The sequence below is a fragment of the Perca flavescens genome, chromosome 1 (assembly GCF_004354835.1).
Source record: "Perca flavescens isolate YP-PL-M2 chromosome 1, PFLA_1.0, whole genome shotgun sequence".
NCBI lineage: Eukaryota > Metazoa > Chordata > Actinopteri > Perciformes > Percidae > Perca > Perca flavescens.
Window position 1 is genome coordinate 5,693,088 of NC_041331.1, and position 17,915 is coordinate 5,711,002.

Genomic DNA, 17,915 nt, shown 5'->3' on the forward strand with positions numbered 1-17,915 from the left:
GCATTGGAATGTCTATCTCACCGGAGGGGACTCCATGTAGGCTGGGCTGAAATCATGCTGCCTGGGCCCATTGACATAACATAAAGATAAGAAATAACGGCAGCTGTTAGATCTCCTACCAAAATAACAGACGGGTCGGGATTCTACAGGATGTAGGCTATGTCTAGGTTTTTTTTATGGCTCTTGGCCAATCAGCAGTGCCATGACTTTCCATTGTGACGTTACATAATCCACCAATGACTTCATGTTCTCCCACAGCAGCAGCAGCAGCTGCTGTGGGAGGAGAGTTACCTGGGGAGTCCAGAAGCACTTCCTCCTCCGTGTCCTCTGTGCTACCTGGCCAATACCTGCACTCATTCCTGTTCCTACTTTCTAATCAGACGGATTTCTCTTTAACTCTGCAGAAAAGGTAAATAGTATTGATGTCATATTTGCGCTCCTTTTGAATTAGTCCGAAACCTGCGCTTGTTTGTTCTCGATCCTTTCATTCATTTGCTTTGCCTGAAAATAGTTTTCACAGTTCACACAACTTTTTTTTTTTTTTTTGCTGCACTTTAACTCCTACTGACACAGTAACCGGACAGCGTTTTTTGGCTCCGGTATGAAAATGAAGAGAGGAAAAGATTTTGGGATTGTGCTTTTCGCGCTGATTGAGCGCGTCCTCGCGAACGACAGCGTGCAGGAGGAAAGTGTGTGTAACAGATAGCCTAGTTATGCAGAAAAGAAACCACTTACTGGAGAAAACATTTTAATTTTTGTTGTGGTTTGGCACAACCACAACAAAAACGCGACAACAAGGGGACTGTTTTGGGCCACGTAGTAGAACGTGACCGCAAATATTTTGGCCATTTGTGGATATTCTCCATGGAAACGGTTTATTAAATAAGCAGCTTCATCCAGAGAAATTCCTTCATATTGATCAATACGTGTCGCTGAAGTCCTTCCAATGATATTCCAACAGCTATCATTATTTGTGTCCTATAGTCTTTCGGCTGTGATATGTGATGTTTTACGCGAGACCACTCCGGCGTTCGCTCGTGCGCTCTGATCAACTCGCGCATACCGGAGGATCCCGGCGCGAGTGGGCGGCACCAGATGGCGCAGTGATGCTAGAGAACAATGCTGCATTCACATCCCATAGGGAATAATAAACACTTACGCGCATCACAGTTCAAGCAGCTGCTTTAAGAGTGTGTTCCCCATAATTGAAACACTGCATAACAGCTTGATTTGTAGGGGAAGTGATGTCCGTTATCCCCATTGTGTAGGGAATAATAATAAAGGGCTGTTGTATATTCAGCCGGGTCAGTTGGTAATACGATGCAAGCAAAATGACTCTGCCCTAGTTTGTTCCTCCCATGTATTCCCATCATAATCACACAGCAGAGTATGTGGTTTTCAGGAAAAGAAAAGTAATAACCAGCAATCTTTGATGAATCCGAAGGTCATATAACGTCTGGGAAAAAAAATAGGCCATCTTTTGCACAATAAAATAATTTTGAGCCAGTTTCCTAAATCTCGGTTGTATTTTGTTGTAAACCAGGTATAGCCCCAAATGACCTTCTTTCTTATTTGTGAAACGCACAAATGCAAACTATGAATGCATTGCAAATTTACCAAAAATCATGTTAGACTTTCTCTAAACCAAAAAGATGGTAAAGTCATTGGTTGAGGTCTACGCAACACCCGTGCTTTTCATGTGATATTTCACTGCTGTAAAATCAGAATCCCATGGGGAGATCAAGCCTAACTCCATACCATGGATTTTTATAAGAAAGCTTAAATGTAATCTTTTTGGAAAATTGCAATCTTGATCATGAAAATAAATCAGGATCCACATACATCCAATGTATCACATGAAAACGGATTAGTTGTGGCCAGGGAAGGCGGGGATATACCTTCTGTTCCTGTTTTCCTACGGGAATCGAACGCAACATCCTTCTAGCCCGTTTTGGCACGATCTTCTTTGGCAGCTTCCCTGCGCGTTCCCACTCTGCTGTGTGTGTGTGTGTGTGTGAGTGGATCATGTCATTTAGACTGACAGCGTCCTCACACACGAACCAGAGGTTTTAGCGTAGAACAGTCTCACTCGGACTCGTAATGTCGTTGAGGCAGACCTGAACTATATCTTCTGTAATCATCTCATAGAGATAAATAGCCTGTACTCAAATAAATAATTAGAACCAGTCGCTTCATTTGGACAAATAGTTTTTAGTTTTTTTTGTTGCCAAATTCGATAGGGAACAGTTTGACAGTAGTCTATCAGCCTGTCCAGAAGAATGAATAAGTGGTAGCTCTCCATCCACCGTTTCCATGCAACAGCGCGTGTGGCTGTGAAGCACGCGGAGGGATCGATGCTGTAGGCAGAGAGCGACGGCACAGTAGATCTGGACCCGGAGCGCCTTTTTAGACCCGATGGAGAGACACGATGTTGTAAATGAGCTGGCTCGGAGCGTAAACCATCCTGATAGTGCCGAAGAGCCCGGTAAGAGCGCCTTATTTCCACTTTTCCAAATTTGGCAAGAAACGCAGGGATGTGATGAGGATCTGTGCGCGCCGGCTGAGACGTAGCGAGGAATTAAATCTGTGCACATGCACTCAGTTTGATGATGTCCTTAAATTCCCTCTGGTTGGTTTACGGGGGACTGTTGCTGCTGATAACGCACATGTGCGCACTGACAGTACCAGGTGTTTGTATGGAGGGAGCCCTCACATCATAACACCTGCAGGTCTTTACATTAAGATGCTGATTTGACTAAAAGATGGACATGATGATTGACATGATGGTCATTTTAACATGCATGCTGGCAGGGGTTAAAGTGGGATCTGGCTTGTAGGAGATGGGTCAATCCTAAGGGAGATGGATAAGCACATAAGAAGCTGGGTCCAGACTAGTTTAATGACAACCAGACAGATTATTTGAACAGGATGGAGGGATGAAGGGGTGCTGTCAATCCAGGAGTGGGCTTGTGAGATGGCTAGGGCGGCGGCGTTTGAAAATATGCCATATAAACGGTTTGCAAGGCTGAATGTCTACATTAGGAAATAGGAAAAGTCCTTAAACTTGTTGGAAGGCTCCTAAGAAGGTGTGTACCGTGGAAAGGCGTATACTGTGCTTATTGTTTTATCACACATAAATATGTCTATTTGGTCTACAGTTGTCTATTTTGTTACACGGTTATTGTATTGTCTTGAGTATTATTTTTAATATTTTTTTATATTGTCTTTATTTTTGTCTGAGGAAGTGTAACTGGGTGGACAGCCGAGGCCTACTGATGACGAGTGTGTGTGTGTGTGTGTGTGTGTGTGTGTGTGGGGGTTCAGGGAGCGAGGGAATGTGTTCATGTTGTAAATTGTATGTTTTGTTTACAGTAAAGTAAAAATTGTTAAACTAAAAAAAGTGGGATCTGGCACGTGAGGGAACCCTAAATTCCGAGGGGTGGGGACCACTTTAATGTGCACTACAATACTAAAAGAAAACTCACTTTTTAAAGCTGGCTCCTTCTTTGAAAACAGTGGTGAAAACAGCAGGAGCAATTGCCAGGAGTTGAGTTTTCATTAAATCAAAATTATGGCAGGTGTGTTAACTGCATGTCAAAATAATCCGAGCACACAAGGCCAAATTGCCTCCTAAGTTACCGTATAACCGGCTGCTGACAAGCATTTAAAAGACTTTTTTTTTAAAGTGGAGTCCGACGCTGTCACTCCACATAAAACACACCGGGGCTACATCCAGCTAACTTCACTGAGAACAATGAGAGCTAAATGGCATCATCGATCTGTTTTTAACTGAATATTCTCTGTCTAGCTCAGCTAAAAACACAAAAACTCAGAATCTGACGGCACCTCGCTGCTTAGCATGAATAGGGGAAACACTGGACAAACAAAGCACAGGTCATGTAACTGTTGCAGTTGTTTTTCTTGTGCAAACAGTCTGTTTCAAGTAAACTGTTCGGTTTACTTGAAGGCTTTCGCTTCATCCAATACTCTGGAGCAATAAAAGGCAACCCTGCCACTGGTACCCACTGTAAGGCAGTATGGAAGCCATTAAATGCCGCAAATACCGTATATTGAGCTGTGGTCTTATGCACAGTGGCCAGCTTTATCAAAGAGACAGGACTCAACCTAGGATGTTGGTCTTTCCGCTTGGCTGTATAACCGGTCGAGTTGGGTACCATTCCTACAGATACAGATAGCTTTATTATCCCAGGGCAAAAACGTTTCTACAGTTCACCGAAACATATACACATTCATGCTGCCAGTCATCAATGACAGAGGGAGCACAATAAAATGGCGTGTAGGAAAGTGTGAGATCCAGAAGTATACAACAAGAAAACTATTTGAAACAGGAACTGAATAAAGACGATAAAGTACGATAAAGAGAGACAATATAAAATACTAAAAATCGATAAAATGCCGAGTGTATACGGCCGGTATCTACCGGACCAAATGGTAAAGTGGATTTCAGTGCCTCATTCCGATGTCACCTACATGCCTGCGCTGTTCCCCCCCCCTGCTCCGAAACCGAATCATGATGCCAGTTAACACTACACTGGACAGCAGGAAACGTTAGTTAAAACTTTTTTTTTAACCTGGGGGTACCAGATATTACAATCTGCTGACAGAGTGAATGCCGATTTAAAATGTCCTCTGAACTGCAGTCCTTGCCACTGCTAACTTAAATGGACTGCATTTATTTAGCGCTTTTCTAGTCTTAAAGGTCCCATGGCATGAACATTTCACTTTATGAGGTTTTTTTAACATTAATATGAGTTCCCCCAGCCTGCCTATTGTCCCCCAGTGGCTAGAAATGGCGGTAGGTGTATACTGCTCTGCCTTTTGAGAAAATGAAAGCTCAGATGGGCCGATCTGGAATCTTCTCCTTATGAGGTCATAAGGGGAAAGGTTACCTCCGCTTTCTCTGCTTTGCCCGCCCAGAGAATTTGGCCCACCCATGAGAGAGAGAGAGACATCATGGCTTTCAAACGAGCCAAGTGAGAGTTGGTCAAGGCCACACCCCCACCCTCCACCTTGCCCCCTCCTTAATAGCTACAGACAAGGAAAGCTCACTGTGGGACTGGCTCTAGTGGCTGTAATTCTGCACCAATTTCGGGAATGAGACTTCAGGTATTAGGGGACCACTAAGGTCTATATAAAAGCATCCAAAGATTACCATGTCATGGGACTTTTAACCACTACTCAAAGCGCTTTTTACATAGTACAGGCAACATTCACCATTCATCATTCACACACCTCCTTAAGGCTGTTTGTAGCCACCGACATGTGAAGCTGTCTATTGCAGCTGAACCACACAGCACTGGTGGGGTTGTGTGTTTTAACCCATTAACTGCAAACTGCCTCACAAGCAACATTTTCCAGGTTTTCTGGAGCTTGAAGTACACACAGTCCTCAACTGATTATGACTCAAACATTTACAAACACTGACTGTATTTGGGCCCATTAACTAAATTGCGCTAATTTACATTATTGACATACCATGTGGTTTAAGACATGTTTACCTGTCAGTGGTTTAGGGTAATTTCATTACAAAATAATCTCAGTGATGGATTATCTATTTGCAGCAAATTTCCAATAGGGCTGCTTGATTATGGAAAAAATCATAATCACAATTATGTGGGTCAATATTGAAATCATGATTATTTAACACGATTACTAGTTGACTTTTGGAAAGATGTCGCATTAATGAATTCAAAAATAACGGTGAAAACCGTTGGTGAAATTTCTCTTCATACTTTTCCGGTTTGAACCTTTTTTTCATTCAGAACACAAGACAAAACAGGAGTTTACATGCAACATTTAACGTGCAAAAAAAGTTTGCAATACGAGTAAATTACTTTACTATTTACTCTATTTTTTTACTATCTTCAACCGGCTGTTTTTAGTCAATGTGTGTGTGTTTTTATGTTTGGTCTTTTGGCGGAGAAATGTGTGTTTTGAGTGTGAGAAGATCTCCGTTCGGAATTACGTATTGAAATCGCCTAGGCCTGCAGGTAATGCATGTATAGTGTAGCCTAAATTTCCGAGGCAACCTCAGTGATTAACCAAACGCACACGCGATATCAACTGGCTAGTTATCCTCCAGACAGCGATGGACAACGTCTCTCTTTCTTTCTCTTTTTTCCGCCGGATGGCGCACAAGCCTGCTCGCGGTGTAAAGCGCGTGTCCTCTACAGAGTCTGATAACTTTGGATTTTGCAGGACATGATTATTTTGGGGGGGGCAGTCACGTGATCTGACGGGAGTATTTTTGTGGGCTCGGGGTGGGATGGGAGCGACAATTGATTCCTGCGTCACCTTCTATCCTGAAGTCAGGAGTCATTTCGTCTAATCGATGTTGAGAGACAGGTTGTTTTCCTGACACCAGAGTGCCATCCGATTCACCAAGCCTATATATGCTCTCTCATGTGAGAGAATCCAGGATCCAGTTACAAATAAACTTTTTATGCTCAGGGGGTCCACTTCCATGCCAGCTTCTGGGGAATGATTGAGTTGAATGCTGAACAGATTTGATGTGCCACATGACTAGCTTCTCGAAGCACTTCATTGTGAATGGTGTAAGTGCTAAAGATTAACATTGATGGGGTCATTGAGGCAGGACCCAATTGACTTCATGCGCACTGGGATGATGGTGGTGGTCTTCAAGGCAAGGCAAGGCAATTTTATTTATATAGCACATTTCAGCAACAGGGCAATTCAAAGTGCTTTACATAAAACATTACAGAGCAATTAAAAACAAATAAAATATATATTTTTTTATACAGATAAAATACGAGAATACAATTCACAGTGCAGTATAAGAAATTAAAGAAGGGCAACATAAAAAAAAAAAGGTCTTCAGCCTTGATTTAAAAGAACAGAGTTGCGGTGGACCTGCAGTTTTCTGGGAGGTTGTTCCAGATATGTGGAGCATAAAAACTGAACGCTGCTTCCCCCTGTTTAGTTCTGACTCTTGGGACAGATAGCAGACCTGTCCCAGACCACCGGAGAGGTCTGGGTGGGTCGTAGTGCAGTAGCAGATCAGAAATGTATTTTGACCCTAAACCATTTAGTGATTTATAAACCAGCAGAAGTACTTTGAAATTAATTATTTGAGGCACAGGAAGTCAGTGTAAAGACTTCAGAACTGGAGTGATGTGATCCACTTTCTTGGTTTTAGTGAGAACTCGAGCAGCAGCGTTCTGAATCAGCTGCAACTGTCTGATTGATTTTTTTTTTTTTTTTTTTTTTTTAGGTAGACCTGTGAGGACAGTGTAACAATAGTCAAGTCTACTGAAGATAAAAGCATTTTCCAAATCCTGCTGAGACATGAGTCCTTTAACACTTGATATATTCTTAAGGTGGTTTTGTTATTGTCTTAATGTGGCTGATGAAATTCAGGTCTGAGTCCATGAATACACCAAGATTTCTGGCTTTGTCTGTTGTTTTTAAGATTACCGTTTGAAGCGGAGTGCTGACTTTCAATCATTCCTCCAAAAACAACCACCTCAGTTTATTCTTCATTTAATTTGAGAAAGTTCTGCCACATCCAGTCGTTAATTTGTTCAATGCACTTAGTCAGTTTTTGTATTGGACTATAGTCCCCAGGCGTTAAGGTTATGTAAATTTGTGTGTCGTTCGCATAACTATGGTAACTTATCTTGTTGTTTTCCATAATCTGAGCCAGTGGAAGCGTTTAGATTGTTAAACAGAAGAGGCTCCAGAAAGGAGCCTTGGGGAACTCCACACGTCATATTTGTATGCTCGGATGCATAATTACACAAATTGAAACAAAAAAGTCCCTATTCTTTAAATAGGATTCAAACAAATTTAGTACTAAGCCAGAAAGGCCAACCCAGTTTTTCAATCGGTCTAGTAATATGTCATGGTCGATCGTATCAAATGCAGCACTGAGACCAAGTAATAAGACTGAAGTTTTACCACTATCTGTGTTTAAGTGGATGTCATTAAAGACTTTAACAAGACTCCAAAGGGATGACTGGCTGGCTCAGGGACATATTAAAGATGTTTTTGCAAGACCTCTTAGTTTCAGTGAAGACAAAATCAGGAATGCTTTTTATTTGCTTAACACACAGAATGACATGTGCTTGAATAAAAATGTTATAATAAGATACATATCCCAACCCCAGGTTAATTATGGAATTATATTACTGCCATTAGTCAAGAGCGCATTATTTCAATTTGAGAGCATTTCTCACTGATATTACTATTATTATTCAGATTTCTTGCTTTCACACTCAAATAGTCACTGCTTGTGCTTAGATTTGCTCTGCTTGTGCTCAAACTTTCTGCTTAGACTCAGATATGTTGTTGTTTGGACAGATTTCCTGCTCTCAGCTTTGAACCTTCTCCTCGCACTCAGGCTGATTCTGCTCGCTTGCAAATTTTCTGCTCTCGGATCTCTCCTGCGCGCTTGGATTTTTTTGTGTTATAACCCTGCCAAAAGTCAACAACCAATAGAATGCCAGCTGTAGTGTTGACCAATGAAATGATCCCTGCCCCGTTGAGGGTGCGTTCACTTTACGTTAGAACGTCTGTTGAGGGCGGCTGCACTGTAACCGATAACTGTAACCAAGTTTATATATCCCCGCGCCTTTCATTGCTTTATTATTAGTATATGTCAACAATGTGCACAGAATGGTCGACGCACTTTCACCTGCACCCATCAGGAAACGGGAGAAAGCTTTGAAGTGGGACATATGAAGTTATGTCCACAACTACGAGGGTGAGTAACATAACTTAAGCACCTAGCTAGCTAGCTAACATATGGCGCTAGCATATAGCCTAGCTTGATGTCCATAAACAAATAGATTTTCTTTATTGTATAGCTAGATTGAACGACATATGACGGACTGTATGTGTATATGTGATGACCTCACTTTGTATTTTTTCCTCGTTTGGTTAACCATGTTCCTGGGATTTGGCTGATTTCATGTTAGAGCCAGTAGTAGAACCTAAACTGTAATATAACTGAAAGAACACCAGAAACTGGATTGTTTGTGTCAGTTTTTGCATCACTGTTGTGTTGTTCATCAGAATTTAGTCTTTATTCCTTCATATAGCATTAGTCTGAAAATGATGAATTCATATCAGTCTGTTTAAAAAGTTGTAACATTAAGTACAATTTCACCATTTATAATAAAAACAAATCTAGAAATTATATGCTTTCTTATTTGCTCCTTGAATAACAGTTATTTGTTTAATTAATACAAAGCAAACTGAACTGAAAAAACAAGTATTTTGTTTCACGTTCTTTTCATCCAGGTGGGGCTGAGGGGCTCGACCCTTGTTGATCTGTGTGTGTCATATCACCAACCCACAATAGCTAGAATTCACCCTGCTGCTCCAGATCTACCTACTGTATGGCTGACTAAAGACTACAACCATCTGCTCCAGATCTACCTACTGTATGGCTGACTACAGACTACAAGCATCTGGTCCAGATCTACCTACTGTATGGCTGACTACAGACTACAACCATCTGCTCCAGATCTGCCTACTGTATGGCTGACTACAGACTACAACCATCTGCAAGTTTTGTTTGTAGTGAACATCAACAGCTGCACTAAAAGTCTCTTGGGTTCATATGGGACTTGGTTGTTCTCCATACTGCATCACACACTATATTATATTAGTATATTTTTTGTTTTGTTATATTAGTACAAACAACAGTAAGTATCATTACTTAACCACAGTATATATTATTCTGGTGTACACTGTTGACTTGACTCCATGCTATTGATTATACATCACTTACCTTATTATACATAGCTTACCACTACCTCATAACTTAACCTTAATTGCTCTTGTATAGTTCATTTATCTTCTACTAGTTGTATATACCTCCTATTTAATTGAATTATTCTTAATTTGTGTTGCAATACCTGAATCATCCCTCTTGTGAACACTAGGCTTATCTTATCTTTATTTATAACCCTGCTCACAAACTCACCTTAACCTGAGTCATCAGTTTGCCAATATCAATGTTCCTGCTACAGTAAATCCTATAGGCAAATTGTTCTGCTTTCACCGTTGTATGAACAATACACTTTTAAGGTTTTGTGTCAAATATTTTGCAATTTGTTATAAATTACTCATTGTTTTGACAAGGTAAATTAAAGCTATTTACCAAGTGTCAGCTCTGGTCAATTTAATTGTACTGTTTTTTTTATAAATGTTATGGAAAATGAAAAAAACAATTTGCCTTGATCAGGGTTTTAATTTGTTGCAAATATGAACATGGTTTTAATAATCTGTATCTTATTGCTCTGAAAAACTACAATGATTTAAGAAATATCAGTGATACTTATCAACATTTATTGAATTGATTGAATATATTGGCAGACATTACAGGCACCTATGTCAACAGAGAAAACAATAGTTTGTTCTCTCTTTTATCACTTTGATTATGCAGGTGATGGTGCAGAAAGAGGGGTGAAGTCCTTGTAGATCTCTGGCACTTTGAGGACAGAAAGATTCAGCAACTCTCCACTGTTGTCTTTGTATAGTATGCTCCTCCATCCATCCATCCATCCATCTTCGTCCGCTTATCCGGTGTCGGGTCACGGGGGTCGCAGCTCCAGCAGGGGACCCCAAACTTACATTATAACAAAGTTATCAAGATAGTATGCTCCTATTAAAGACAAATTCATAGACATCAACACATAAAGTATTAGGTGTACATAGCTTTCTTTAACATCATTACTATATATATATATATATATATATATATATATATATATATATGCCGTTAAACTTGCTGATCTGGCAGAGAGTCACCGGGGGTTTGGGATCAGATCATGGGGATCAGACCTCCGGTGCTGGGTCTAATATTCTAGTATTAGCTGCTGCTGCAGCTAGCTAGCAGCTAGCCACCAGCCCTGTGACCTCGGTCCCTGCGGTTCGCTGGCGTTACCCGCTCTAGCTGAGCTGGGAATCTGCCGCGCTTGTGATTTATTCATATTTTCTTTTCTTTGCAGTGATATGCTATGATGCACTGATGCCAGGCAGGCTTGCTGCTGCTTTTAGTCAGTCTGTGAAATAAAAAAAACTTAATAAAATATAAATAGACGGAATAAATAAATAAATATAAGTAAAACATATGTATTTAGGCTATTGAACTATAATGACTAATGCCTATATATGTATTGTCTCATTTATGTATTTCATGTTCTATTTCATAGCCATATTTATTACGTAAAGGGTGGCAAAAAACGGATGATCAGTCGCTTAGGAAGTTATAGGCTACAGTTTCCCTCAACTGCAGCTGGGACATTCTTACGCTTAACGTGAAAAAGCTTAACGTGGTTTAATGTAACTAAACAGTCAGTTATCAGTCCCATAACGTCCATAATAATTTGACTTTGGTTTAGATTTTTTGACAGTTTTCAGTGGTTATGAGGAGCAATATGAGAGAGAAATTTGGTAAATATTGATCATTGCTTAGGTACATTAAACCACATTAAGCTTTTTCACGTTAAGAGTTAGAATGTCCCGACTGCAGTTGTTTTTTAATACCTGTTTATGAAATGAAAATCGAATGAACGAAAAAGTACACAGACCAGACTGATATGAATTCATCATTTTCAGACTAATGCTATATGAAGGAATGAAGACTAAATTCTGATGAACAACACAACAGTGATGCAAAAACTGACACAAACAATCCAGTTTCTGGTGTTCTTTCAGTTAGCGATATATTACAGTTTAGGTTCTACTACTGGCTCTAACATGAAATCAGCCAAATCCCAGGAACACGGTTAACCAAACGAGGAAAAAATATAAAGTGAGGTCATCACATATACATATGTCGTTCAATCTAGCTATACAATAAAGAAAATCTATTTATTTATGGACATCAAGCTAGGCTATATGCTAGCGCCATATGTTAGCTAGCTAGCTAGGTGCTTAAGTTATGTTACTCACCCTCGTAGTTGTGGACATAACTTCATATGTCCCACTTCAAAGCTTTCTCCCGTTTCCTGATGGGTGCAGGTGAAAGTGCGTCGACCATTCTGTGCACATTGTTGACATATACTAATAATAAAGCAATGAAAGGCGCGGGGATATATAAACTTGGTTACAGTTATCGGTTACAGTGCAGCCGCCCTCAACAGATGCACTAACGTAAAGTGAACGCACCCTCAACGGGGCAGGGATCATTTCATTGGTCAACACTACAGCTGGCATTCTATTGGTTGTTGACTTTTGGCAGGGTTATAACACAAAGAGCAGAACATTTGCAATCAGTGAGAAATGCTCTCAAATTGAAATAATGCGCTCTTGACTAATGGCAGTAATATAACTCCATAGTTAATCAGTTCCCTGAGAGCTGATGTGTCAGTGATATGATGTCACTGTGGAGGTGTGATGGTTTTATGCACCTTAATAGCTCATCTGCACACTCCCTGAGCACACATCCAGCACATTGGGTGCGGTATTTCTGATCTAAGGGCTGCCATGTCCCCATATTCAAAGGCAGCATTAGCAGCACATGGACCTCAGTAGACATCAGTGGCTTCTGGTTAGCATATATTGTGATGTTTTTGGAGTTAGTGACATCATGTGCTGCATACTCCTAAGTTACATGTTTGTGGGTGACCGCTTCCTTGAACACGTTTCAGTCCAGTCTGGAACGTGTAAAAACGTGTCTCCAACTGGCCACATTCTGATCTGCTTCGTCACTAGTTTAACCTGTTCAACAACTGGTCCATAAACAAAAAAATGTCATGGTGGGGGCAGGGTGCAGCCTTAATGAGTCACAGATTTTTGTCAGGCCCAAAATTGACATGCTGATAAAATGTCAGAAAAACAGATTTGTGGGGTTGAAATATGGCCACGATCAAGAAGCTGTGGTGATGAGCTGTTTGAAATTCCCCAGATGGTGAATAACTAATAGTGCATCTTCAGGGTTCGTGCTGGGAGGGATGTAATTGCCACCAGTGGCGTTTTTAGTATGTAAAAAAATTGATGGGGCACACTAAAAATTAACATCAGGAAAAAATTGTTTGAGACCTGTCTCAGGAGCAAACTCTCGCGAGATCTGGTGACACAGATAAGCTAACGTCAACTAACATTTGTGAACATATCAAAAAACTAATTTTGTAATGCTAAATATGTCTTTTAGCCGTGTGAATTTCTATGAGGCCGTGCCATCTTGCCATCTTTAGTTATAATCTTTTTTTCCATGTAAGGAGGTAAGTTGGGGTGGTGGAGGGGTCAAACAAACACAGGATTTACCCAGGGGACCAGGGTTCATGTCCTGTTTTTTTTTTTTTTACTTTACAGAACAAACGGAGCTACGTCACATTCTGCACCACATGCGTAACCGAAAGTGCAGTATATGTCTGAAGTCTGATTTGAACCCAAACCATGATATTTTTCTAAACTTCTCTGGTGCCCAAACCTTAACCAAACTGTGACCATTTCACAACGTCAACGATGTGTTTTAAACCTCTACCGCTAAGTTCGCTGGTTTAGATATGAGCTTGTATTTCCTGCCACTGCTAGGGGCGCTAACTTATGAAACGCTCCTGTGGTTGGTGTTAGAGGGGTAGGAATAAACGACCGATATCTTTGTATGGTTTGGAAGACTTGTATCTGTATGGAAAGAGGTTAGTCTGTATGGCTGCAATAGTTCAGTCTGCGATGTTCTCATGAAGCCATTTGTGGGTGAATAACTGATAAATGACAATATTTAATAATACTTAACTCTTAAACATTGACAACATCAGGTAATGCGATGAGAGTTTTATCTTGCAGTGTGTACAAGCAGTTATCCATTGACACTGATACTCATAACAAACACCCATGAGAAGCACATTAAACTGTTTCCTTTGATTAATGATACCTGTTAGAGTTGATAGAACATTTTGTGCTTATTAGACTGTGGCACACTGTAGGAGCAGGTAGGAATATAGACTCAGATCATTTACTTTTTCTTTTGATCTTATTGCTTCATTACACGCTGAGGAAGGCCCTCTTGTTGGAATGTCTGTGCCTTTTGTGCTCCCTAAGGAGACAAACTAACTAGTGCCTCATAAATCTTTTGTGAGATAATTCTTAGCCTCAGCTGCGTTTCTACAGTAATGACATCACATGACAGCTGGATCACTGTACAAAAAGAAGATGATCATTTTAGGGATATTACACAGGAACAGCTTGTATTATAACCCAACAGTTGAGCAAGCAAGGCGTCTATCAGTATCTATGGTGATAGCTGGTTCCTGTTCGTGTTTGAGAGGCAAGTGCATCCAGAAGTTTATCTGTTTCATCACCCCAAATTTAATTTATGTCCTTGTTGGTCATAAAATGCCCCGTGGATATAATAGGTTTTACTAAAATATAAAACATGCGGACACAACGAGAAAGCAGGACACTTTTCTGATCTTTTTGTTTTCACGAAAGAGGAACTTTGGCCAGACTGCACGCGCATTCAACCCGCAGCAGGTTCGGTGGGACACCGTGGCTGGAATAGGCTCCTCTGTTTCATGTTTCTGTTTCCCCTGTCGCAAATTCAGCGCATCTAATGACAGAACTATAGTGTTCACCAGGCAATGATTTAATAATTGGAGAAAGAAAAGGGATTCAGCGAGGTGAAGCTCTGCTACTGGTGGGGAATGAGCCGCTACTATCCGGCACCGAGCACTCAACCTCCCGCAGAAGCTCGTAGTGCAGGTCGAAGGTGCAGCGCAGCAGATCTGGGTCCATCTTCGGCGGGCTGCAGAGCCGTCTGATATCGTGGCATTGGTATTAAATTGAGACATTTTCCTAACCAGTTAAAAACGTCTCGTACTGGTGGTAAATATCAGTCCACTACCGTGTTTTTTGTACGGTTGGTTTACACCTGATATGACCAGTATGGATGTACACATTAACTGCACTGAGAAAAACTTTTCAAGTGGACTTAGATCACAGATCATGTTGACACTAATCACACTTGGGGTCAAGTGTACTCGGATCAGGGTCCAAGATCCCGGATGTAAAGCCCCTTTACTGCAATATAGCCTATGCCATTATATTGTGAATTGTCACCTGTATTTTCCTTCACATACATAAGATGTTTCCACCATAAATTGGTGCATACAAATGTGTCAGAATGCAGGAAATGAAGTGTTTGACGCGAATAAAAATCCTGGGGGAGGACCACTAGAACCCCCACTTAATAGGTCTCACCAAACACACATTATAAACCATGAAAAATCTTAATCTAGTTTTTGATCATCTCGTACTGCCCCTGCCCTCCCATTCAAATCAGTCCAGAACCAGGGCTGATTGCGAGGCTACAGGAAAATGTCATTCAAATACACTAAATAAGTAAAGCCATTTAAATGAGAACAGAAGAAGGCTGTCTTTGATGGCTTCCTAAAATATTAGCTATAGTGTGCTGTTGTGTACACTATCTGTGCAGAGGTGTGTCAGTGTGCATCTGCTGTGGCAGGAAGCTTTGGGCAGGAGTGAGACAGCCTCGTATTATCTCCAGTGTGAAATAATAAATATTGAAGTTAATCTGTAGTTTGACAGCAGTGCTCGAGAGTTCTGCTTCACTTGCACAATGTCACTGAAAGAGCCGCTCCAAACAACGAGTCTTCTAGATTGGGTTTGTGTCTCTCTGGGTTTATGGGGTCCTCTTTCAGTCTGGGGGTCTTGTTATGAGGAGCAATATGAGAGAGAAATTTGGTAAACATTGATCATTGCTTAGGTACATTAAACCACATTAAGCTTTTTCACGTTAAGAGTTAGAATGTCCCGACTGCAGTTGTTTTTTAATAATGACATCACATGACAGCTGGATCACTGTACAAAAAGAAGATGATCATTTTAGGGATATTACACAGGAACAGCTTGTATTATAACCCAACAGTTGAGCAAGCAAGGCGTCTATCAGTATCTATGGTGATAGCTGGTTCCTGTTTGTGTTTTGAGAGGCAAGTGCATCCAGAAGTTTATCTGTTTCATCACCCCAAATTTAATTTATGTCCTTGTTGGTCATAAAATGTCCCGTGGATATAATAGGTTTTACTAAAATATAAAACATGCGGACACAACGAGAAAGCAGGACACTTTTCTGATCTTTTGGTTTTCACGAAAGAGGAACTTTGGCCAGACTGCACGCGCATTCAACCCGCAGCAGGTTCGGTGGGACACCGTGGCTGGAATAGGCTCCTCTGTTTCATGTTTCTGTTTCCCCTGTCGCAAATTCAGCGCATCTAATGACAGAACTATAGTGTTCACCAGGCAATGATTTAATAATTGGAGAAAGAAAAGGGATTCAGCGAGGTGAAGCTCTGCTACTGGTGGGGAATGAGCCGCTACTATCCGGCACCGAGCACTCAACCTCCCGCAGAAGCTCGTACTGCAGGTCGAAGGTGCAGCGCAGCAGATCTGGGTCCATCTTCGGCGGGCTGCAGAGCCGTCTGATATCGTGGCATTGGTATTAAATTGAGACATTTTCCTAACCAGTTAAAAACGTCTCGTACTGGTGGTAAATATCAGTCCACTACCGTGTTTTTTATGCGGTTGGTTTACACCTGATATGACCAGTATGGATGTACACATTAACTGCACTGAGAAAAACTTTTCAAGTGGACTTAGATCACAGATCATGTTGACACTAATCACACTTGGGGTCAAGTGTACTCGGATCAGGGTCCAAGATCCCGGATGTAAAGCCCCTTTACTGCAATATAGCCTATGCCATTATATTGTGAATTGTCACCTGTATTTTCCTTCACATAAATAAGATGTTTCCACCATAAATTGGTGCATACAAATGTGTCAGAATGCAGGAAATGAAGTGTTTGACGCGAATAAAAATCCTGGGGGAGGACCACTAGAACCCCCACTTAATAGGTCTCACCAAACACACATTATAAACCATGAAAAATCTTAATCTAGTTTTTGATCATCTCGTACTGCCCCTGCCCTCCCATTCAAATCAGTCCAGAACCAGGGCTGATTGCGAGGCTACAGGAAAATGTCATTCAAATACACTAAATAAGTAAAGCCATTTAAATGAGAACAGAAGAAGGCTGTCTTTGATGGCTTCCTAAAATATTAGCTATAGTGTGCTGTTGTGTACACTATCTGTGCAGAGGTGTGTCAGTGTGCATCTGCTGTGGCAGGAAGCTTTGGGCAGGAGTGAGACAGCCTCGTATTATCTCCAGTGTGAAATAATAAATATTGAAGTTAATCTGTAGTTTGACAGCAGTGCTCGAGAGTTCTGCTTCACTTGCACAATGTCACTGAAAGAGCCGCTCCAAACAACAAGTCTTCTAGATTGGGTTTGTGTCTCTCTGGGTTTATGGGGTCCTCTTTCAGTCTGGGGGTCTTGTTATGTAGAAGGGGGTGGGAGGTTTTACCTGTCGGTCCCAGGTACTTATTGTCTCATAATCTTTGCATGACGCAGGCAGACTTTGCAGGATTTTTATTTTTTTTTATCTTCACTGGGACAGCCATTCAAATAAAGAAAAAAAATCTTAAAAACAGGATTCATATAAGGCAGTGTGGAAACTGGGCTTTAAATTTAGCATGGGCAGTGCTATCTTTAACATAATAACTCGTATTTCTAATTAGAGCTGCAAAGATAAATCGATAAGTTGTCAACTATTAAATTAATCGCAACTATTTTGATAATCAAATAATCGGTTTAAGTCATTTTTAATGGAATAAAGTAAAAAATCTCTGACTGGTTCTTTTAATGTGAATATTTTCTAATTTCGTCTCTCCTCTGTGACACTAAACTGAACCTCTTTGAGTTGTGGACAACACAAGACATTTGAGGACGTCATCTTGGGCTTTGGGAAACCGCTGATTGACATTTTTCACCATTTTCTGACATGTTATAGACCAAACAACTAATCCATCATTCCAGAAAATAATCAGATTTTTCAACAATG

At 40.8% G+C, this 17,915-nt stretch overlaps 1 protein-coding gene across 4 annotated transcripts in view; it reads left to right on the top strand.

Annotated features, from left to right (window-relative positions):
* The first annotated feature begins 286 nt into the window (after positions 1-286).
* ano1a (anoctamin 1, calcium activated chloride channel a) overlaps positions 287-17,915 on the top strand; it is an 89,827-nt gene continuing 72,198 nt past the window's right edge. For 2 of the 4 annotated variants that reach the window (XM_028582677.1, XM_028582684.1), the window contains exon 1: positions 2,061-2,485. In XM_028582677.1, the coding sequence (XP_028438478.1) occupies positions 2,416-2,485 (70 nt within the window). In that variant the 5' untranslated portion in view covers positions 2,061-2,415. Of the gene's footprint in view, positions 410-2,060; positions 2,486-13,139; positions 13,215-17,915 lie in introns of those variants that run through there. The other 2 variants (XM_028582692.1, XM_028582701.1) reach the window with 2 other exon arrangements.